Source organism: Heloderma suspectum, chromosome 5 (genome assembly GCF_057233095.1).
Source record: "Heloderma suspectum isolate Gila_16-S chromosome 5, 16-S_ref, whole genome shotgun sequence".
In the NCBI taxonomy this organism is placed as follows: domain Eukaryota; kingdom Metazoa; phylum Chordata; class Lepidosauria; order Squamata; family Helodermatidae; genus Heloderma; species Heloderma suspectum.
In genome coordinates this window covers 72,998,840-73,023,089 of record NC_139462.1, presented here as the reverse complement: position 1 = coordinate 73,023,089, position 24,250 = coordinate 72,998,840, and the positions used below count along the sequence as shown (strand labels likewise).

The window sequence follows — 24,250 nt, the reverse complement described above, 5'->3', positions numbered from 1 at the left end:
TGTATGTTTTGGGTCATTATCCATCTGCAATATGAAGCGGTGTCCTATCAGTCTGGCAGCATTTGGCTGAATCTGAGCAGAAAGTATAGGCCTATACACTTCAGAATTCATCCTGCTGCTTTTATCAGCAGTCAGGTCATCAATAAACACCAGTGACCCAGTTCCATTGATAGCCATACATGCCCATGCCATAACACTGCTTCCACCATATTTGACAGATGATGTGGTATGCTTTGGATCATGAGCTGTTCCTTTCCTTCTCCATACTTTTCTCTTCCCATCATTCAGGTACAAGTTAATCTTGGTTTCATCAGTCCAAAGAATCTTATTCCAGAACTGGGCAGGCTTTTTAGGTGTTTGCTGGCAAAGACTAATCTGGCCTGTCTGTTCTTGAGCGTTACCAGTGGTTTGCACCTTGTTGTGAAGCCTCTGTATTTACATTCATAAAGCTGTCTCTTGACTGTAGATGTTGACAATGACATGCCTACCTCCTCAAGAGCGTTCTTGACCTGGCTAGATGTTGAGAAAGGGTTCCTCTTCACCATGAGTTAGGGGTGTACAAAACCCCGCTTACCTGGCTCCGCCGGGTTCCGCTGGTGGGGGGGAGGCGCTCCGTTCCTTCCCCCGGAATCCTTACTGGGTGGGGAGGTGCTCTGCGCCTCCCCCCAGAATCCTGGCCAGCTGGCTCCGCTCCGCAGGGATTCCGCGGAGCCGCCAGCCGGCTCTGCCAGCCGCTGGCTACCAGGGACGCAAATGGCGGCAGTTGTAGCCGCCGCCGTTTGCGTCCCTGTATTCAGCCGTGATAGGCTACGTAAGTCTTTACGTAGCCTATCACGTCTGGGTTAAAAAAACAACAAAACGCGTATGCAAATGGCGGCGGCTACGGCCGCTGCCATTTGTGTTCCTTATTTTTGGCCGTCTTAGTCTACGTAAATATTTACGTAGACTAAGAAGGCAAAAATAAGGGGGAACGCAAATAGCGTTCCATTTGCGTTCCTTATTTTTGGCCGTCTTAGTCTATGTAAATATTTACGTAGACTAAGTCGGCCAAAAATAAGGAATGCAAATGGTGGCGTCGGCAGCCGGTCAGAAGACCCGCCGCCTCCGCTGAAGCCGCCGCCAGAGCCGCCACCAGAGCCCCTGCCGTCCGGAACATCTGCCCCAGGTAAGTCTCGTCCCAGGGGGGATCTGCAGGGGGTGGGGGGGCAGGCCGTTCCGCCACAGAGTTTGGGGGGACGAATGCATTGGCAATTCTCTGACATCCCTACCATGAGCAGAATTCTGCGGTCATCCACTTTAGTTGTCTTCCGTTGTCTTCCAGGCCTTTTGCTGTTGCTGAGCTTGCCAGTTAATTCCTTCTTTTTCAGGATGTTCCAAACTGTTGTGTTGGCCACTCCCACTGTTTTGCTATCTCTCTGATGGGTTTATGTTGTTTTCTTAGCCTAATGATGGCCTCCTTCACTGGCATGGACACCTCTTTGGACCTCATGTTGGGAGTTCCAGTGAACAGCTACCAAATGCAAATATAACACTCAGAACCACTTCCAGGCCTTTTATGTGCTTGATTGGTCATGGGGTACCTAGGAAACAGGCCACACCTGGCCATGCAGCTGCTTGTCAGCCATTCGTTCCATTACTTATGAACCACCAACGATGAGGGTGAATGTATGACACTGGCCGTACTTCCTGAATGGTTAGTGCCCCACTTTTGTCACACGCCTTGCACTACAGCTGAAAGTCCTGACTTTGCTCCCATCTGGGTATATTTCCTTTCAACTTCAATGTGGTGGTGTACAGAGGCCAAATGCCGAAACAGTTATCCTTGTTCCAATATTTCTGGCCCTGACTGTACCTGTATGCAAATGAAGTGAAGAGAGTATGGGTTGTATACACAAAGAAGGGGAAGTGCCCTAGCCCTGCCCCCCTCATCATCGTGCTCATTGCCCTCTACACGTGGGCGGCAATTTTGCAAAGAGGTAGGGATGGTGGAGAATTTCTCCCCGAATCTTCGGGCGGCCAAGCGCCGACGCATTTGGCCCCTTGAAGTTGGTTGGGAAATTCTCCGCTGGCCCCCCGCCCCCACCGGGACGGGACTTACCTTCGGCGAATGTCCCTCTCAGCGGCGGTTCGGCAGCGTTTCGTCGCGGGCGGGGGCCGGTCTCCCGACTGGCTGCCACCGCCGCCATTGCAAAAAAAAAAAACAAACTAAAGTAAAAAAAACCAAAAAACACCCGTGATAGGCTATGTAACGATTTACGTAGCCTATCACGGCTGACTTTGGAAATCTAGCCGTGATAGGCTACGTAAATCGTCACGTAGTCTATCACGGGGTCTTTTTTTTTTTTTTACTTTTTGTTTTGCGGCCGGGGAGACGGGGCACTTCTCCCCGTCCTGAATTTCGGCCGGGTGAGGCGGGGCGCCTCCCCTCCCTCGCCTGAACTTCGGGGGGAGAAGTGAAGCGCCTGCCCCCCACCGCGAAGCCAAGCTGCGAAAAGGTAAGTGACTTTCCTACATCCCTACAAAGAGGAGAGCCTGTGTCTATTGGAGCTTTCCATGTGACCCGGAATGCTGGATAATCAGAATTCTAGATTGCGTGGACAGCACTCACAGATAGAAGAGGTTTTCCTCTTCACAAACTTGCCTTCCACATATAGAGGTTGATGAGTGTGATCACTGAAGGAGGCTAGGCTAGCTGCTCCCTCTTTTCACATATTGAAGCAACATGCTTCAGGAATGCCCGAGTAAGGCTATAGTTAAACAACTATGCCTACTAGGCTTCTTTGGGGTTAGTTCCCTGACCCATTTCTAAGTAGTCATAAAAAATCTTTCTGCAGTTGTTTTCCCATTTTTAAACTGACGATTATAAAATGTAACATTTAAAACAATGAACTTGATCCAGACTTGGCTTTGTTAGAGTATACCCACTGAAATCAATGGGACTTAAATGGTTACAGATGACCTTTTTGCTGCTGCTGTTCATTTTGAGCTTGCTTTTTATGTATATGCCATGCCACATATAGTCTAAGGTTCACCACTCAAAATCCCATCACTGTTCACATAATATCATGGCAGATGGTGGATTCTAATTTTTTCAGGATAAATGGATTTTAGTTATTTAAGCTCTTACAGGTGATTATTCTGGGAGGCTAGTAGGGCAGTAATTAACTGTGAACGCCTAAATACCTAGGAGCCATTATGTAAGTAAACTATTTATTTTATTTATTTATTATTAAATTTATTAATCGCCCATCTGGCTGGTCACCCAGCCACTCTGGGTGATGTACAACATACAATAAAAACAGTTTAAAACAATAAAATTCTACAATAAAAACATTTTCTAAAATACCCTAACCCATCCCAAATGCCTGCCTGAACAACAACGTTTTTAATGCATGATGGAAGCTCATTAAAGAGGGGGCATGACGGAGTTCCCTAGGGAGGGAGTTCCACAGAGTGGGGGCCACCACAGAAAAGGCCCTCTCCCTCGTCCCCACCAGTCTAGCTGTCCTGGCTGATGTGACAGAGAGAAGGCCATCCAAGGCTGATCTTGTTAAGCGGCCTGTCTGGTGCTGCTGGAGGCGCTCCTTAAGATAGGCTGGGCTGGAACCATATAGGGTTTTAAAGGTCAAAACCAACACCTTGAATTTGGCCCGGAAAACAACTGGTAACCAGTGCAACTCCTTCAGCACTGGAGTGATGTGATCTCGCCGGCAGCTGCCTTTAATCAGGCGAGCCGCCGCCTTCTGTACCAGCTGCAGTTTCCGAACCGTCTTCAAGGGTAACCCCACGTAGAGCGCATTACAGTAGTCTAAATGAGAGGAGACCAGGGCATGTACTACTGATGGGAGCAGATGGTCGGGAAGGAAGGGGCGCAGCTGCCGTATCAGATGGAGTTGATACAGCGCTGTCCGGCTCACAGCTGACACCTGAGCCTCCATGGACAGCTGGGAGTCCAAAATGACCCCCAGGCTGCAGACCTGGTCTTTCAAGGGTAGCCGTACCCCATTCAACACCAGGTCAACATCCCCCAGCCTCCTCTTGTCTCCCACCAAAAGTACCTCGGTCTTGTCAGGGTTCAACTTCAGCTTATTCCTCCCCATCCAGCCACTCACTGTCTCCAGACATTTGGACAGGGATTCTACGGCCAACCTTGGTGAAGATTTAAACGAGAGGTAGAGCTGCGTGTCATCCGCATATTGATGACACTGCACCCCAAACCTCCTGATGATAGCCCCCAGCATAGACGTTAAATAGCATCGGGGAGAGGATGGAACCCTGTGGCACCCCACAAGTAAGTGGCCACGGGTCCGAAACCTCCTCTCCCAGTGCTACCCTCTGGTACCTGCCGGAGAGGAAGGACCGGAACCACCACAATACGGTGTCCCCAATGCCCAACCCCTCCAGGCAGTCCAGGAGGATACCGTAGTCAACGGTATCGAAAGCCGCTGAGAGGTCGAGGAGAACAAGGAAGGAGCATTCACCCCTATCCAGAGCCCTCCTCATATCATCTACCAAGGTGACCAAGGCCATTTCTGTCCCATGCCCAGGCCTGAAGCCCGACTGAAATGGGTCTAGATAATCAGTTTCTTCCAAGTGTGCCTTCAACTGCACCGCCACCACCCGCTCAATCACCTTGCCCAAAAATGGCAGATTTGAGACTGGGCGAAAGTTGTTCAAAACTTGAGGATCCAAGGAGGGCTTCTTTAAGAGCGGTCTTATCACTGCCTCCTTGAGGGCTGATGGCATCACTCCCTCCTCAAGGGAGGCGTTCACCACCGCCTTGATCCCCTCACCCAGTCTTTCTCTGCAGCTCATAATGAGCCAAGATGGGCAAGGATCAAGTAAGCAGGTGGTCGGCCGTACCAATGAAAGCACCTTGTCCACTTCATCAGGAGAAAGAAGCTGGAACCGATCCCACAAAACTGGTTTGCCACAGGCCGCCTCTTGCTCACTAACTGTATCCACAGCGTGCAGAGTAACACACCTAATCTGATCAATTTTATCTACAAAGTGCCTTGCCAAGGCCTCACAGGAGGCCTTAGAATGCTCCAGTAGTTCCGGAGCTACAGGACCGACCAGGCTCCGGACCACTTGGAACAGCCTCCTGGGACAGCACTCTGCAGACGCGATGGAGGCAGCATAATATTCCTTTTTTGCTGCCTTCACTGCCACGTGATAGGCTGAAGATACAGCACTAGCCCGTGTCTGATCGTCTTTGGAGCGAGACTTCCGCCACCGGCGCTCTAGCCGTCTCACCTCCTGTTTCAGAGCTCGTAACCGCGGATTGAACCATGGTGCAGTCCGAGCCCTGTTCAGGGGGAGAGGGCGTTTCGGAGCCACCGGATCTAATGCCCCAGTGATTGTGGCATTCCAGCCACCCACCAGGGTCTCGACCGAGTGGCCGTTGGCATGCCCCAGAGAATCCCCAAGCGCGTTCAGGAATCCATTTGGATCCATAAGACGCCTGGGGCGGACCATTTTAATGGGTCCTCCACCCCTGCGGAGGGGTTGTGGAACCGAGAAGTCCAACGTCACCAGATAGTGATCTGACCATGACAAGGGGGTGGTGGATATACCCCCGACTTCCAGATCACTCCCCACTTCTCCAGAAACAAACACAAGGTCTAGTGCATGACCGGCTACATGGGTGGGCCCAGTTAGGGTTGGCGGAGAATTTCTCCCCGAAACTTCGGGGGGCCGAGCGCCAACGTGTTCGGCCCCCCGAAGAAGTTTCGGGGAGAAATTCTCCGCACCCCGCCCGGGACGGGACTTACCTTTCCTGAATGTCCCTCCCGGCGGCGGGTCCCGGCGGCGGTTCGTCGGGTCTTCGTCAGGGGCGGGAGCGGCAGCCGGTCTTTCGACCGGCTGCCGCCGCCGCCATTCCAATAAAAGAAAAATAAAACGCCCCCGTGATAGGCTACGTGACGATTAATGTAGCCTATCACGGCTAGATTTGCAAAGTCAGCCGTGATAGGCTACGTAAATCGTCACGTAGCCTATCACGGGTGACTTAAAAAAAAAAAAGTGCATACGGCTAATGGCGGCCCCCATAGGGAGCCGCCATTCACGTTCCTTATTTGGTCGCTGTAGTCTACGTAAAGATTACGTAGACTACGGCGAAAATAAGGGCAACGCTATTTGCGTTGCCCTTATTTTTGCCGTAGTCTACGTAAAGATTTACGTCGACTACAGTGACCAAATAAGGAACGCGAATGGCAGCTCCCTATGGGGGCCGCCATTTGCGTACGCGCTGTTTTTTTTTTTAAGTCACCCGTGATAGGCTACCTGACGATTTACGTAGCCTATCACGGCTGACTTTGCAGATCTAGCCGTGATAGGCTACATTAATCGTCATGTAGCCTATCACGGGGGCATTTTTTTTTAACTTTTTATTTCGCGGCCGGGCAAGGCGAGGCGCCTCCCCACCGGCCTGAATTTCGGCCAGGCGAGGCGGGAAGCCTCCCCCCCCGGCCTGAACTTCGCGGGGAGAGCAGCGAAGCGCCTCCCCCCACCGCAAAAAGCTTCGAGACCAGGTAAGTGGCTTTCGTGCACTCCTAGGCCCAGTTAGAATATGGTGCAGCTCCCAGGAGGCCATGGTCTCCATGAAGTCCCGAGGTGCTCCTGTGAGGATGGCTTCCGAATGTACGTTGAAGTCCCCCAACACCAGTAAGTTAGGGGACTGTACATGCACATCAGAGACCACCTCAAGCACCTCGGCCAGGGAGTCAGTCGTGCAGCGGGGTGGACGGTACACGAGCAGAATCCCCAGACTGCCCTTCAGGCCCAACCTCCAGTACATGCACTCAGCAACCTTGGTCTCCCGGAGAGGGGGTCTGGTGAAGACCAAGGACTCTCGGTAGATAACGGCCACTCCCCCTCCCTGATCCCCAGCCCTCGGCTGCTGTGCATACGAAAATCCAGCTGGACACATGGCTTCAAGGGTTGGAGCAGCAGCCTCAGCCAGCCAGGTCTCCGTAATACATGCGAGGTCTGCACCCTCATCCAGGATCATGTCATGGATGAGGGAGGTTTTCTGGGTAACAGACCTGGCATTGCAGAGCAGCAAACGAAGGCCAGAAGATGGGGTCACGCCTCCCCCGGCCATCCTTTGGCTCTGGACAGGCCCGGAGCAGGGGACAGATACTACACATCTCTCCTTTGTTGCCCTTACCTGGCATGGCCTGCCCCTAGCGCTCCGCCAGCGCCTGCCGCCCAGCCTCGGTATCTTCTGGCCCCCAACACTCCCCCCACTGCCTCCATCAGGTGGACACATGCCCCCTCGCTCCCGCCTATCAGGCAGGCTACCCACCCCTAAAACCACAACAAAATCCCCCAGGAAAAAGAAAACACACACACACACACACAAAACAATTAAAAATCCCCTTAAAAATAATGCCAGGCCGGAGTCCACAGGGAAGGCCAGGTGGTGGTGGTGGTGGTGGTGGTGGCAGCGGCGGCAGCCGCCGCCGCCGCAGGCCCGGCAGCAGCAGGCGCTCCTCTTCCCCGGTGATGGTGGTGGCCTCTCCTGCAGGCCCTGGCTCTCCCAGGCCACCTCAGCCAACCAGCTTATGTAGCCCCTCCAGGGAGGGCAGGTGGAGGAGCACAGCTGGCTCGGTACCTGGGGGCCTGGTCCTGCAGGGACTGGCGGTCTGCCAGGCAGAAGTCTCCAGGGAAGGCCTGGTGGTGGTGGTGGTGGCAGCGGCGGCGGCGGCAGCAGCAGCAGGCCCGCCTCTTCCCCGGTGGTGGTGGTGGCCTCTCCTGCAGGCCCTGGCTCTCCCAGGCCACCTCAGCCAACCAGCTTATGTAGCCCCTCCAGGGAGGGCAGGTGGAGCAGCACAGCTGGCTCGGTACCTGGGGGCCTGGTCCTGCAGGGACTGGCGGTCTGCCAGGCAGAAGTCTCCAGGGAAGGCCTGGTGGTGGTGGCAGCGGCAGCGGCGGCGACAGCAGCAGCACCAGGCCCAGCAGCACCAGGCCCAGCAGCACCAGGCCCAGCAGCAGCAGGCCCGCCTCTTCCCCAGTGGTGGGGGTGGCCTCTCCTGCAGGCCCTGGCTCTATGTTATATTTTGTTTTCTTACATAAAATGTTTTTCTTTAGCCTTATAGATAACAGTGTTATGTCTGTTCTCAACATACTGTAGTTGAGAATACATTTTAACAACACCTGCAAGAAAAAGGGATTATTAGAGGAGAAAATATGCCCCTTAATGAATTAGAAGGATAAAGAGCTTAATGGGATTATAATAGCTGAGGTTTTCACATTGTTAGTTTAAATTGATATTTTAATTAGTGAAAAAAACCCAGTATGGACAATTTGAATATAATTAAAATCTTGTGACTTTAGTTGTTATTTAACAGCATGTTGAGGAAAAACAGAAAAAACTAGCTATGAATGAACCAGCCAAGCACTTATGGATGACCCAGAAATACACAAATGTGCGTGCACACACATGCACACACATCGAGTTCAAATGATCGCTGGCGCCTACTGCAGTCCATAAGTTCTGGGTTACCCACAGCAACAAACCACCCTGCCCATGTTCGCAGGTCACGATAAACTGTGGCAACTGCCCACCTCAGCTTGAATATTCACAATGGTGGCCAGCATTTATTTAAGCCACGGTGGGTGCCGGTGATCAGCATGTCATCGACCTGGTTTGCACAGTTGCTCACCTCCAGTCTTGTGGCATTTGTCTTCAACAATTTTCAAGAAGAGTGGCTAGGTGTTCCCATACTACCTCTTTACCTATGGATTGTACCTCACAAGGTGGGCTGCCACTCCTTCCCTCCATAATTTGATTTAGTTTTGTCTGGTTGAACACAATTTCCCTTGTGTTAGAAGACAGGGCAAATTAGGAGCTGAGCAGTTCCACCTTCTCTCTATTGCATGCTACTATTACTCTGTCTTCTGGTTGCAGTGGACTTACCATTTGCTTCTTCTTGTTGTCCTTAACACCTCTGTCAAGCCTAAATTCATTCTGTGGTTTACCCTTCCAACACTCTCCTTACAAGCTTTGTCAGCCTTGTTTGCTTCAGAGTGGCTTGTCTGAACTCTGCATGATGGTTTAAGCCTGGCTTGTTTGAAAGAGTGGCTTGCTGTGATGTGAAAACCCAGCACAATGGCTTGGCCGTGGCTTGTTTGGAAGGGCTACAGAGATACCTGGCAAAAGTGGCGAAAAACCTGACTGTTTCTCCTGAACTCGGTTGCTTAACTCTGCCCGGCAACAGTGTGCGCTAGTGTTCCTTCCCTTCTCCCTCATCAGTGCCCTCTGCTCCTCCTCCAGCTCAGCAATTCATTTGACAGCAACTATTTTTTTTCCCCTTGTGAGCCAATTTTCTCTTATCTTCACTGAGCGACCTTGAAAAAGTTGGCTATTCTTATATAACCTGAACATGATTTAGAAACTATAGTTATATAGCGACATTCCTCTTCCTAGCACAACTATGTGTGTGTGTGTGTGTGTGTGTGATTGACTTACCTCTGGGAAAGCATGTGGCCCCAATTTGGGTCCATGAGGATTTGGAGGGGGGGATTTCAGCTCTCCCCCCATTTTCATGCCACCTCCCCCCACAGTGTATGCGTCTCAAAAAATTGAGACGCATACACTGTTCCTGTGCAAGGAGAAGCCAAGGAGGCTTTTTGTGTTAAAGAAAATAAAATCCTCAGCCACCTCATCCTAAAAAATAAGGTAAGCCCGCTTCTCCGAAGATTAGTATCACAGATTTTTTGTGTTGTTCCCTCTCTCTCTCTCTCTCTCAATCTGAATGTGTGTGTGAGAACGTAGGTGCTTCGCAAGGCAAGAAAGGGAAGGCTGTGGCTTGCAAGGTCTGGATTCTTTTTCTGTGTGTTTTTAAAAAACTTATAATATGCTGAACCCTTAAACTTGCTTTATTTAATGAACTGCTCTTTCAGGCCTAAACTGAGCCAAGCTGAGGTTAGCCTGCACTTTTTCCTGCTTTAAGCAGACTCTTGTTCTCTTTTTATAAGCTTGCTGTTAGTTTAAAATATGCAGCTGGGGTTCTTTTCAACCACTCTGGGGTCTTGGTTAATGAAGGCCTGTAAGTTCTTGCTGGATCCCCCCCTCCTCCCATTTAGTTCTCTTGTAAGTTTGTAAGGGGTTATCCCTCTGAGATTTACCTGTGCCCTTGTTTTGGTTTCAGCTGCTATTTATCAATTTTACATGATTACCTGAGGTAATTTAATAGATAATTAAGTAATTTCACTTACCTTTCCCTCGCACAGTTGCTTAACTTGCTTGTTTGCTGACGCTTTGTCCCTGGGGCTGAGACGCTTAGTCACTGGGGCTTCTCATGCTCAGAGAGTGCCTGAGTTGGTGAGCGCCTGATTGTCTATTGGCAGCAGCGTAGCTTAGTGATCAATTAACCAACCCACCATGGCTTCTTTTCAGCACAGCGTATTGTGATGTGAGGACAGGCTGTAGACATGCAGCCAGTGTTATTGTAATGTTTTTGTCCATTGGTTTCCCAAACAGGTTTGGATAAATTCAGAAGTGCAGAGGATTGAGAAAAGCAAGTATGGCACTAGTATGAAAAGGCTTCCAGCTTTAGTCTTTACATTTATTGAAATAGATGTTGGAACTTGAAGCCATTCATTTAAAATAATATACACCACAAAAATGGGAAGAGAGAATACTGTAAAAATTATTAAAAATCAGAACATGATGCAAGTAGGACTGCTGGCAATTTTAATAAGGTGGGATGTATGCCACCTCTGTAGGTTATTATATTATAAATCAGTCCTTTTCCAAGCATAATTCAAAGTGCTGCTGTGTCCCAGATTTTTGGAAAATTGCCATGTTGCTCATTGGAATTGTTGGGAAGGCAATGAGACATTGCTAACTCACCTCCCTCAAAACAGTATAAGATTCCTTGTTATGAAATGCAGATGCCAAATGTTTAATGATAAATAATTACGAATTTGGAGATGTAGATAAGTAAAAAGTGCCATTGTATTAAAGGGAAGACACAAAGACAAAACTGGCCTCACAATGAGTTCTTGGTAACTAGCTTCAAAATCAACTGCCAAGATAATCTCTTTGGTGGCATCCAAAGAGAAAAAGCTGAGTTAAAGTCCTATCACTTGAACTAAAGAGTTATTTTGAGCATTGAACAGGTATTATTCCCGGTCAGAAGTATACTTACAGTTTTCACTTATCAGATAATGGGCAAAAAACATTGTACGGTATACATGTAAAAATCCTGATATACAGATGTCAAGAAAAAATTATAAACTTGGGTTTAATTAGCAAATTAGTTATCTTCTCAAAGGTATGATTCAGAACTCATCCTATATAGTCTGAAAGGTGTGTATTTTAGCTTTTTTGGTATATTTTGATTTTTAAAGAACTTTTAGTAAAGTGAGATAAGTAAGCCCTAATTTTTGAGACAAGATTATATTAGCTATGAAGTCATCTCTACAGAAAAATATATGTTCTGATTTTGGAATGAGGGAGCTTCTTATTAGAAGCTCACTAGGCCTGTCAGATGAATAACTTATTCAAAGCTGAATAGGAAATATTGTACTTAGACAAGAGATCTCCTTTTAGGATTAAAAGTCTAAGAACAAGAAATGTTTGGGAAATACTATTTCCTGTTAAGATATTAAGATCTAAACATCTTTAGCAATGCTCTCCTATATAATAAAAAGGTTTTAAAAAATTCTATGCAGTATGTTATATTTTGATGTTATACTTCGAGAGTATATTTTAATAAAAATGAAAAACCAATCAAAAGATTTTTCCCTTGCCAATTCTTGTTAGCGTGAAACCGAAGACTGAACCAATCAAGAACAATTTTGGTGTTTCCTTTGTTTGAAGTTTATTAACTACCTATAGATAGTTAACCAGCATCCAAAGACTTTCTAAACAGGGTTGATAAAAATCAATGATTTCTTTAATTTAAAAAAAAAGCTGTTTTAATTTAAATTGGATTTTTAAAAATTTAAATCAGATTTTGAAATTTTCTTAAAACAACTGGTTAGAAAGGAGCCTAGGTCAAAGATATCATCATGAATACTAGTTATACAACTTCTAATTATATTCTATGAATATGTAAACAGTTTATGGAGATAGGAGATAACCTGATCAGCCCTATTCTGCACTGCAGGTGGTGTACAGAGTGCATGTTCTTCCTCACCCTTGGTCTCTCAGGGCCTTGCCTCTCTCTAAGTGCAAAGATAGAGAAGGTCAGTGAATAGAGAATTTGGGGAGATGGAGTAGATCTGAACAAGGAGGAAGAGTCTGGATATAAATGCAAGGGATAGGGGAGGGGAATAGAAAATGAAACCAAAAATGAACAGAACATATTCATGTAGTCCAGACTCCTGAAGGAACTTCTGCTCCATGTATCCTCCACTGTGTACCTACCTTCTAATGAAACGTACATCTCTGAATATGTATTAAAGTTATATTAAACAATAATGTACTTCTACTAAAAAAAATTATGATTAAATAGAATCTTTCTCAGTAGTGATTTAAATTGTGATTTAAATAATTAAAATTGAGCCCTTGAGAGAAGTGATTCAAATCATGATTTAAATCATGATTTAAATCAATTTGATTTCAATCAAATCAGTCCTGTACCTAAATATTGGAACTAAAATGATCAGCAAAGGCCAAGTCTATAACAGTTATCTTTAAAACCCCGCATAGCAGGGATACTTGAATGGATGCCTGCCTCCATATAGCCTGCCCATGTGCGGTGATCATCTACCAAGGCCTTTATCCAGGTGCCATCAGATGATGAGGAGAGAGCCTTCTCAGTGGTAGCACACTGTTTTAAAATGCCCTCCCGATGGAGGTTCACCTGGCACTTACTTTGCCATCACTTGGGCACCAGACAAAGTACTTTTTTTTCTCCATGCTCTTATTTGCTAAACTGTGATGTTTTTATTGATGCCAGTTTTTATTTGCTGTTTAGATGTTTTCTGCATAGCCTGTAGTTTCAGCCAAAATGAATAATGTTTTTTATTTTGAATTTGGCTTCTCCATCCTAATTGTAAATATTAATAAGCAAAAGAACAATATTCATTTAGTTCTCCAGAGCCTTTTCCCATTTCTTTGAAAAGTTTCCCTAAAATTAGCATTCTTTGTTGCTGCTGTTTTAAATTCACTAATGACAAGTTTCAATAACAAATATTTAGCATTTGCTCATGAAATCCAATTATTTTGGACTCCAGCAAGTCATAAAATTAGGACTTCTGTCAAGCTGTCTAAAATAAAGGCTGTACTACTATTTGATTCTAGATCATTCATTTTTTTTAGCAATTCTCTGAACTTAAAAGTTGTTGAATAAAGATATGCTGGATTAACTCAACCGCTACACAGAATAGGGACTAAAGGGGTAATTTTCTCTTAAAGTAAATATAGTGGGAATTCATGATTGACAAGATCAGAACAGTATTTTGGGGGGTAGTTATATCTTGACATACATGTTGAATTTTATAGGAGTCTATGCAACCAATTGGGAGCTGTGCAGCCAGTTACTGGGCCTCCCCATAGACAGTGATTCTGCACCACTGGAAGAAGAACTGCCCCAGACTCTACAGAGCACAAATGAGGACTCAAAGATCTCTGTCGATGGAAAGAATCCTGCAGCTGCCTTGAGGAGGAGATTATTTAATAGGGACATGTATAGGAAATGGAAGGAGGGGCAAAACCATGGAGGACAAATACAAATTAGCCAAAGCTTGTAAGGAGAGTGTTAGGAGGGCTAAAGCAGAGACTGGGTTCACACAATATGATAACCCATACTCAAGGGGTGAATATATTGAGTGTGGGTTGTCACTGAATCGTGGGTTGTTGTTGAAACATGGGTTATTGTGTTGTCTGAACCCAGCCGCAATAACAAACCATGGTTTATTAGCCACAAACAACCCATGAAAAGAACCCATGGTTTGTTGTCGGGTTGTAAACTGTGGGTTGTTTGTGGTTGTTTGTCCTTGGGTTTAGACAACACAATAACCCACGTTTCAACAACATGATTCAGTGACAACCCATACTCAACCCATGAGCGTGGATTATCGTGTGTGAATCCAGTCATGCAGTGAATTTAGGCTTGACAGGGGTGTTAAGAATACCAACAGGAGGAATGTTTGGTGCAAAAAGAAGGAGGAAGTGGTAAGTCCACTGCAACCAGAAGACAGAGCAATAGCAGGCAACAGAGAGAGAAGGTGGAATTGCTCAACTCCTATTTTGCCCTGTCTTCTTCCATAAGGGAAACTGCTCAACTAGGCAAAAAAAGGTCAAATTATGGAGGGAAGGAGTGGAAGTCCACCTTGTGAGGTGCAATCCATAGGTAAAGAGGTAGTATGGTAACATCTAGCCACTCTAAATAAATTCAGGTTTCAGGCCCTGATGGGTTGCATCCTAGGAATTAAAGGAATTTCCAGATGTAATCTCAGAGCCTCTTATTCTTGAACATTGTTGGAGAACCAGTGAAGTGCACAAGACTGGAGGTGGGCAAATGTCCCCATCTTTAAAAAAAGGGGGGTGTAGGGTAGAGGATCCAAGCAACTACTTGACTGGTCAACTTATTCTGTAATTTTGGTGTATTTTTATATGTGCTTTTAATGTACTTGTTATTGATTTTAGTCATGACAAACTAACCTTATCTCCTTGGTAGATCAGGGAAATGCTGTGCATGTAGTATATCTTGATGTTTAAGCAAAGCATTCAACAAGGTTCCTCATGATATTCTTGTTGACAAGCTGCTAAGATGTAGGCTAGATGATGCTGTTGTTAGGTGCATGCGTAGCTGGCTGATGTGCTGTACCGAAAGAGTGCTTATCACCAGCTTCTTGTCAGCCTGCCTCAGGGTTCTGTTGTGGGTTGAGTGTTGTTCAACATCTTTATAAATTTATTGGATGACAGGGCTGAAGGGGGTGTTCATCAAATTTGTAGATGAAGATGATACCAAACTGTGTGGGGTAGCTAATACCTTTGAAAACAAAAACAAAAAAACAGCTTTTAAAATGATCTTGACAAAATGGAGAACTGGGCCAAAACTAACAAAATGAATTTTAACAGAAATAAGTGTGAAGTTCTACATTTAGGTAGGAAGTTATGCAAATGCAAGATGGATGACACCTGGCTTGATGACAGTACAGGTGAAAAAGATCTCAGTTTTTTAGCAGAATATAAGCTATACACGAGTCAGCAGTGCAACGCAACTACTAAAAAGGCTAATGCAATTCTAGGCTGCAGGAACAGAGGTATAGTGTCCAGAACATGAGAAATAATAATGTCACTCTATTCTGCTTTGGTAAGACCTCACCTGAAGTACTATGCCCAGTTCTGGACCCCATTGTTTAAGAAGAATATTGACAAAGTAGTATGTGTCCAAGGGAGGATGGTGAAGATGGGGATTGCCTGGGGACCAAGTCCTATGAGGAAAGGTTGAAGGAGTTGGGTATGTTTAGCTTGGGGAAACTTTTAAAATATTCCAACAATTTTAAAAGAAAAGAAAATTAGGCTTCTCTACAAAATTCCATCCTGGGGGGATGGGGTGGGGGGATCAAAGTGATTAAATAATGGCTGCATTTGGATGTAATGCTAAACATTTTGACCTGCAGCAGGGAGGGAGCAAGAAGAGTTGCCTTGCTGTCCACCCCCCCAAATAAAAATGGAGACACTGGGGTTGTTTTCAGGATACGACAGCCGACCCATGGTGAGGCTTCACCATGTGCAATCACCATTTTGAATATGTAATAGGGATGGCGGAGAATTTCTCCCCGAAACTTCAGGGGGCCGAGCGCCAACGTGTTCGGCCCCCCGAACAAGTTTCGGGGAGAAATTCTCCGCACCCCCCCACCCCCGCACCCCCCCCGGGACGGGACTTACCTTTGCCAAATGTCCCTCCCGGCGACGGGTCCGGCCGGCGGTTCATCGGGTGTTCGTCCGGGGCGGGAGCGGCAGCCGGTCTTTCGACCGGCTGCCGCCGCCGCCATTCCAATAAAAGAAAAAAAAACAAAAACGCCCCCGTGATAGGCTACGTGACGATTAACGTAGCTTATCACGGCTAGATTTGCAGTCAGCCGTGATAGGCTACGTAAATCGTCACGTAGCCTATCACAGGTGACTTTAAAAAAAAAAAAAAGTGCGTACGGATAATGGTGGCCCCCATAGGGAGCCGCCATTCCCATTCCTTATTTGGTTGCTGTAGTCTACGTAAAGATTTACGTAGACTACGGCGAAAATAAGGGCAATGCTATTTGCGTTGCCCTTATTTCCGCCGTAGTCTACGTAAATCTTTACGTAGACCTCAGCGACCAAATAAGGAATGCGAATGGCGGCTCCCTATGGGGGCTGCCATTTGCGTACGCGCTTTTTTTTTTTTAAAGTCACCCGTGATAGGCTACGTGACGATTAACGTAGCCTATCACGGCTGACTTTGCAGATCTAGCCGTGATAGGCTACGTTAATCGTCACGTGGCCTATCACGGGGGCATTTTTTTTTTAAAACTTTTTAGTTCGCGGCCGGGCGAGGCGCCTCCTCCCCGGCCTGAATTTCGGCCGGGCGAGGCGGGAAGCCTCCCCCCCGGCCTGAACTTCGCGGGGGGAGCAGCGAAGCGCCTCCCCCCCACCGCAAAAAGCTTCGAGGACAGGTAAGTGACTTTCGTCCACCCCTAATATGTAACCCCTGCTCAGGGATTTTGTGTCATGCAAACCCAACAAGCATGGGTTATGTGAGGGTTAATCAACATGCCAGGCATGAGTAGCTTCCTTTGTAGGGTGCCTGGACTATTCCAAAAGTTAAAGGTAGGGGGAGAAAAGTTAAAGGTGAGTGGGAGGGAGGTACGAGAGGAGCAAGGGGAATGCCGAGAGGGAGTGGAGGAGTGAAGAGTCATGGGGTGGGGGGAAGACTGTGTTTGGGCTTTCAGTGCTGCGGGGTCCTGGACTTCTGCCCAGATGTCTGTCCTGAGCCACACCACTGACCATACATGAAAATAAACTACTGTCGTTAAGTGGACACTATGTTGTAATTTTCTTCATTTTATTGAAACGTATCATTTGAGCTGTGTAAAATACTAGTTTGAACACAATTGTACTTTCAGGGGACAGTATACTTTCGGTGTTGCTCACGATATTCCAACATAGCTGCTGCCAAGACTGGCATGGCTCCAGGGGGGTGGGATGACCCCTCCCAGATAAGTAGCATGCCCACCCTCATCCCCAGTTGCTGGACCCTTTTGGTTAATTGAAGGAAAAATACTTATCACATATTCAGAGCACTTTTCTATAGTTTTACAGGGCTGTTTACTCCCAAGTAAGCACAAATAGAATTGCTGTCTCAGGGCTAAACTACATGTTATGTTAAATGCGTAACTGATCCTACTTTTTTTTTTTTTTTACTGTATTGTAAATGCATGGACCCCTGATCTGGATGTTAATATGAAATATGTTTCTCCTTCAGAAATCTAACATGTGAAACACAGCTTGCCCACCCAGAAATGCATTTTGCTCCTTTATGGAAACTGTGGAATTCACTTCCACAAGATGTAGTGATGGCCACAAATTTGGATGACTTTAAAAGGGGATTGGACAAATTCATGGATGATAAGGTTTTCAGTGGCTACTAGTCCTGATGGCTATATGCTACTTCCAGTATCAAAGGAAGTATGCCAATGTACACCAGTTGCGGGGGAACATGGGTGGGTGGGCCCTGTTGCATTCATGTCCTGCTTGTGGATTTCCTGTGGGTAGCTGTTTGGCCACTGCATGAACAAAATGCTGGGCTAGATGGACCTTGGTCTAATCCAGTATGTCTCTTCTTAAGTTCTGATGTGCCTCCCCTGCCCTGTTTTTCTCAGTGCCACTACTGGGCCAAGGACTGCCATCTACAAGATTCATTACTTCATATGAATTTGCTAGACTTGTATATTGGGACTCAGTTGACCACAGTAATTTCAGATAACTTTGTGTGCATGAAGATAACCTGTCACCTAGAACAAGATCATAGTAATTTCCTGTGAGTAATGCTCACAGTTAAAAATGCTAGAATCCCAGCTCTGCATTTTCTTATCAGCTGGATAGTGGATACACAAGAAACTTCAGCTAGTTATTATGCTTGTTTTACATTCTATTAGAGAGAGTACATTTTATATACCAGGTGGCCCAAAAGTAGATATACAGTTATTTAGAATGTTGATGGGAGGGGGAGAGAATGTGTGAGTAGAAGATGTGTGGGTGGAGTCAGAATGACAGTTGGGAAGAGTGAGTAACAGGGAGTGACAGTTAAATCAGTTAAGTGTAGAGAGTGAAGGGAGTGAGGCCCTTAAGTATGTACACAGTTGTTTAGTTGTTTAGTTATTTTTTTTACTGATACTGTGAATGATGGAAGTGAACTTGAGTCAAGAACAAGGAAAGTGGATTGTAAAGCAGTACTGGAAGACTGAAAATGCTGAGCGGGTGTGCACAGTGTGGCAAGAAGCATCTGACACTCCTCCACCAACACGTCTGACCTTTTATCGTCTTAGAGATAAATTTGAAGCAAAAGGTGCAGTGGCTAATGCACTGAAATCTGGATGTCCTAGGATGTCCGTGACAGAGGAAAATGAGATGAGAGTCACTCTGACATTTGTGAACAGTCCACAGGACATGCATCTAAGCAGCTATCCATACCTAGAATGTCCCTTGCAACGCTTAATGCGTAAATTGAAATTGAAACCGTACCATCCAAGACTGATACATGGTCTTCTGGAGGACGACCCAGACCGTCGGTTGCAATTCTGTGAGATGATGCGTAACCAAATCTCTAACAAACCAGACCTTCTTGATAAGATCAAGGTCAGATGAGGCTTCTTTCAAGTTGTCAGGCCACGTGAACAGGCATACTTGTGTGTATTGGCAGATGAAAATCCTCATTTGACTATCACATCTCAACTGAAGCATTTATGGACATTGATGCGAACCAGAATTTGTGTCGTACTGTGTGTCATAATGTGCTGGACAGGTTCGAGGAATGTTGCAGCGCTGATGGAATACATTTCAAGCATTTACGAGATTAAACAGTGTTAAACAAATGTAAATGTAATAAACAATGTAATAAAATGCAAATAAACTATACTGTATACCTACTTTTGGGCCATTCTGTATAGTATTCTAGTTCACAGAGTTCTGGTGTACAGTAGCCTCCTGTCCTCTAGTGAGCATGTACATGGGCCTGAAGGCCCAGTGTGAACAAAGAGGCAATGGCCCAGTTCGCATGACACCCCATCGTGGGTTAATACTCTTGAGGAGCTGCGGTGCATGCCAGCCACAATTATGACTATACAACCTGGGAGTTGTGTTGTGCGAACCTGGCCGGTGGGGGTTATTTGGGGGTTAAACAACCCTCACATAACCCATGGTCTGTTGTAGGATTATGAGAAGGTTGTTTCATCCTCAAATAACCCCCACCGGCCAAGTTGGCACTGCACAACAGCCCCCGGTTGGAGGTTGCGTATTCATAATGGCAGCTGGCATACACCACAGCTTTTCAAAGGTAAATTAATCCACAGTGGGCTGTCAGGTTGTGCAAAATGGCTCAGTGTATCTCTGGGCTTAGAATGCTTGCAGGACTCCTTTCAGTAGTAACTTTGCCAGCTCTATACCAGAGTTGACTGGCTCAAAAAACCCCATTGTATTCATAACCATCTTCATTACTTTATTCATCATTATTTATGGTTGCACACATATTTTCACATCTTTCGTGCATTTCGGTGGTATTACCCTTGGAAAGCTAAAGTAAGCATATGATATGGGACAATGGGACTATAACCCAGGTTTCCATACCAGTAAATAAAGCTACCTCTTTCATGGATACTTATTTTAAAGTTCATGAAATGCCCTATAATTCAAAATGGTGGAAACGCATATGGGTATAACAATGGACTGTAGCTTGGGTGTATAAGTGTCAGCACCAATTGTGTTAGTGTAGATCAAAACAAAAGCTGGTGAGGTAAACTGTTGATGAAGCAAATTATATGTTTCATCTTCTCCGGGTTATCATAAGCAGAGGATCTCATAGCTTAGGGAATTTCAGGAAAAGAAAAAAGTGAACCAGTATTAGACTGCTGTAGGTGTACTTACTTATTGTAACACTTTCTGTACATATTATTACTTTTCCAAGTGAAAAGCAATTAATTTCCAGGCTTTAAAGTATTTGGTGATATTTAATACGCTATCTAAATGCAAGGTAGAATGTAACTTTTTCTCAGTTTATGCAGTATGAAGCTTATGCAACTAAAAAAACCCAATATCTTGATTTCCCCCCATTTATTGGTCCTAATACTAATCAAGAAGTAAGACCTACATTGTTTCAAGAGAGCTTACCTTCAGTTATGCATGTTTAGGATCGTGGCCAATGTCTTGTTGCTTCTGAGTTTTTAAAAAGTATAAGCATAAGAATGTATTCTTGATATTGTACAATCTATTCCAGAATACAATATTAGGGCATTTAGAACATGTTTTATACATCTGGAGTCTAAAGACAGTTGATCTGGCATTTTTAATCTAAAATTTAAAAATTTAGGCTGCAATCTTAGATCCCCTTACCTGGGAGTAAGCCGCATTGAACTCAATAGGTCTTACTTCTGAATGGGCATGTATAGAATCACACTGTCAGTAATGTAATGTTGAATCTAATGGGGTTAATAATTCTGGAAAATATAACCTTTTTATAAATCTGAAAGGTTGTTTTTTAAAACAAGTAAATTGTGATGGCCTTGTATAGACTTTGGTGGCACAGTTCAACATGATATTTTGAATCTGGGGAGAGCTTGCATTTAAATATTAAATAATATAAGTGCATGCGTATGTATTTAGTCATTTTTCTACATATTTCTGGTAATATTTTAAACTTTAAATCTGCTTACTTAGAATAAAGTGTCATGTAGTTTAAACTTTAGAAGTATGCTGGAAGCTGTTATCCCATTTACGGGGACTTGTTTCTGGGTAGAAATGTGTTCAGGATTGATGTGCATGTATTCTGCCCTTCCCCCATGAATATAGTTTGATGATCTTTATACAGATGAAACATGTAACTGCATGCCCAGAGACACACGTGCAAGAAACTAATAATACCATTGTTTCAGGGAATGTAAATTATTTTCAGAATTTCAGAAATTGAAAGGGGATAAGTGGAAGGAGAAAATGTTGGGCTGGTGCCAAGCGATAGCTCGTAATCCTCACAGACTCCCAAACAGCACAAGAACCCCTGAGGTCACGGGTGATACTTCACATATCTCTGCCTTGGTGAGTGGATGTTCTATTTCGTGATGATGGCATGTACAATCCCCCCACCCCCCCAAGCCAACAACCCTTGAAAGTTTCTAAAATCAGTTTTTATAAGATAGTAGTGCTTGTCCAAAGCACATTTTTGTACTTTAACTGAAAGCACTTTTGCTTTTGTATGCTTCTTTTTGTTTTGAATGCGCTGCACCGTTTCTGTGTTGAAGTTTTCCCATTTTGTCACCTTTCATTGCCCTTTTTTGTCTTGCATGCGGTAGCTATTGAAATAATTTTGCTGTTCTGTGAAGGAAGAATATAGGGCTGCACTCTTTAACTTGTAAACAAAAAAAAATCCTTTTCAGCAGCTTCAACGGTATTGTTAAGGTATAAATGTCTCCTTCTATAACATTCTGGTTATTTTTACTAGTCCTTCATGCATGACATGAACCGTAGGGCGCTATTTAAAAATGCTGTTTTGCTTGGTTTATAAATCTGCCTATCATATGAACAAATAAGAAAAATGCATTCTAGAAATACTCTTCTTTTCACATCTTCCATATGGTGGATGTTATCTGGGTTGGAAAGACTAACCATAGATGGGGTAAGTAACATTCCATTCTTGTGTGTGTGTTTTAAAGCACAAATTATATGATTAGAGAAATATTTTTTTCCCAAAGCAACAGTTGTTTCTTTAAGGAATATACTGATATAATCAAGAAACTGAATTAATACAGCCTATATTTTGCTGTCCTGAATGGTAATAAAAATAAATGCAATCTGTTCAGTCTGAAAATTATTTGCTCTCTTGTTTTTCCATTCTCAAGTCTAATATATTTACTTGGTGGATGCTGATTCTTCTAGGCTCTTAGCAGCCACTCATATTTTGTAGTGAATGGGAGTTTCCATCTAAATGCCACTTCATTATGAGCCTCTATTAAACAATTCATTACTAGATCCAGATCACTCTTACTCATGTTATTTTGTATATAGCCCAGTACCATTATCACAGTGTTCTGCAATTATTGTGTGTGCAAATGATTCCTAGTTTTTGATGGAAGAAAGTGTTTGTGCGACTACTGCAGTCCTGAATTTCACTGAAATCTATGGCATTTAAATATTTTGCAGAAGTGTACACTCTTATTCAGGAGGCTGCATCTCTCTAAAGTTCCTGGGTACTTGACAGCACAATCCTATACATGTCTGTTAAGTAAGTCCCTATACTTACAGCTATGTGTGTATAGCAGCCTTCCCCAACCTGGTACTCTCCAGATGTTTTGGGCTACAACTCCCATCAGCCCCAGTCAGCATAGCCAGTGGGATAGGAATTCTAATCCAAAACATCTGGAGGGCACCAGGTTGGGCAACGCTAGAATATAGGATTACAGCCTAAATTTCTGAAGAAGTTTTGCCAACTGCCCATTAACCTAATCCCCAGAAAGCCGCAGTGTCAAACTGTCAATACAAAGGGGAGATGGGTGATATGTCACATACTCATTTGTCCAGTGGTCGCACCTTCGTTCATTGGATCTTTGGCTTAAATGATGTGTTTTCTCTTCCAGCCCATTTATTTTGTCTTGACACAGTACCCTTAGCAGATAGAGAGTTAAGGGAGAGGGATGAAGCCAGTATTGTTTCAGATTCTCCCATTTATCTTTTTTACTTATTTATTAGCCCTATAATTGGCTTAAGAGGATTTTGGAGAAAGTGTATATGTCCTGCCTTGGCATGTCTTGAGCTGGGAGTTCTCGTGCACATACAGAGCAATGCATAAGCAAGGTCTGCCCCAATCATTTTGGTATCAAGGAGATTAGTAGCAGTATGTAGGTTTGAATTGTGGCAATAGACTATAACCCTTTGCCAATTCGTATGTGTGTGTTAATGATTTAATACTGGTTGTTCGTTTGCTGTACTGAAATAATATTTTATATGGACTTGTAATTTTATAATATGTCTGAGGTACATGGCATTTGAGTATGTAACACATTTTATTTAGCTGCCTTCTCAGTTTTTTTGTCTAGGGCATTTTGTGAAGAGAGCCATTTATTCCAACTGAAATTCTTCCCGAAATTCTTGTATTAAAAGTGATAGAGAATTGCGGTGTCAGTCAAAACAAATGGTATGTCAGTTTTCACACCTTGCTTTTCTTTGCCTTCATAATGTTTAAAATTTTTAGTGTTTTACATGAGACAGGCATATCAAGTCAAGCATTACTAAAGAACTGTCAAGAAGAAACATTGGAACAGGGAATGGGAAAGGACCAACATCAAAACAGAAGAGAAGTGAATAATTGTTTAAAATCAGGTTCCTAAGGCAGGTGACAGTGTAGGCAATCTGGGCTGAATTCTGAGGAGAACAGAAGCAAACTCTTTAGATATATTTCAAACTCTTGGCAGGAGGCTTTCTACATCCCTAATCTGCAGATAATTTTGCCATTGGGCATTTTGAAAGGGAGGGCTGGTCAAATGCCCCTCTTTACAGAAGAAGTCTAGTAATTTCTCATCCTCTTTCCCCACCCTTCTTATCCATGTCCCATATGGCAGAGAAAGCAGTTGACACATGAGCTCTAGCAACTGGCCAAGTGGTATACTGCTGGCTTCCAGACATCCCGGAAGCTGTTACACACCATGTTCTTATGTTAGAAAAGAGAATGAAACTGCATGTGAGAAGGAAAAGAACCAAGATGAGTTAGCCTGCTTCATCTTCTCTGCCTAGCTTCTCCACCTCCTGTCTTACATGCCCTTCTCTTGCCTTGTCTCCTCAGAACTGCTTGCATACTTATCATTTGTACACTCTTCCCTTTCCCTTGTTCTCTTCAATCTACCTGAATGAGTTGGTGGGATTGAAAAGGAGGCATACAGAAGGAGAAAAGTATGTTTGATGCATGTGTGTGTTGCTCAGGCATGTGTATCTCCCCACTCCCACCCCACAAACTATTCAGAAAGCATAAAGGTATCTGCAATGTATCTTATTTATTTATTTATTTATTCATTCATTCATTCATTTATTTATTGAACCTATATTTTA

The 24,250-nt window shown here is 44.6% G+C and overlaps 1 protein-coding gene across 3 annotated transcripts in view; it reads left to right on the top strand.

Annotated features, from left to right (window-relative positions):
• Positions 1 to 24,250, top strand: part of MARCHF1 (membrane associated ring-CH-type finger 1) — a 209,733-nt gene that overhangs the window by 53,204 nt on the left and 132,279 nt on the right. For 2 of the 3 annotated variants that reach the window (XM_084856384.1, XM_084856383.1), the window contains exon 2: positions 21,111 to 21,250. In XM_084856384.1, coding sequence (XP_084712510.1) covers positions 21,149 to 21,250 — 102 coding nt within the window. In that variant the 5' untranslated portion in view covers positions 21,111 to 21,148. Of the gene's footprint in view, positions 1 to 9,789; positions 9,823 to 21,110; positions 21,251 to 24,250 lie in introns of those variants that run through there. The other variant, XM_084856385.1, reaches the window with a different exon arrangement.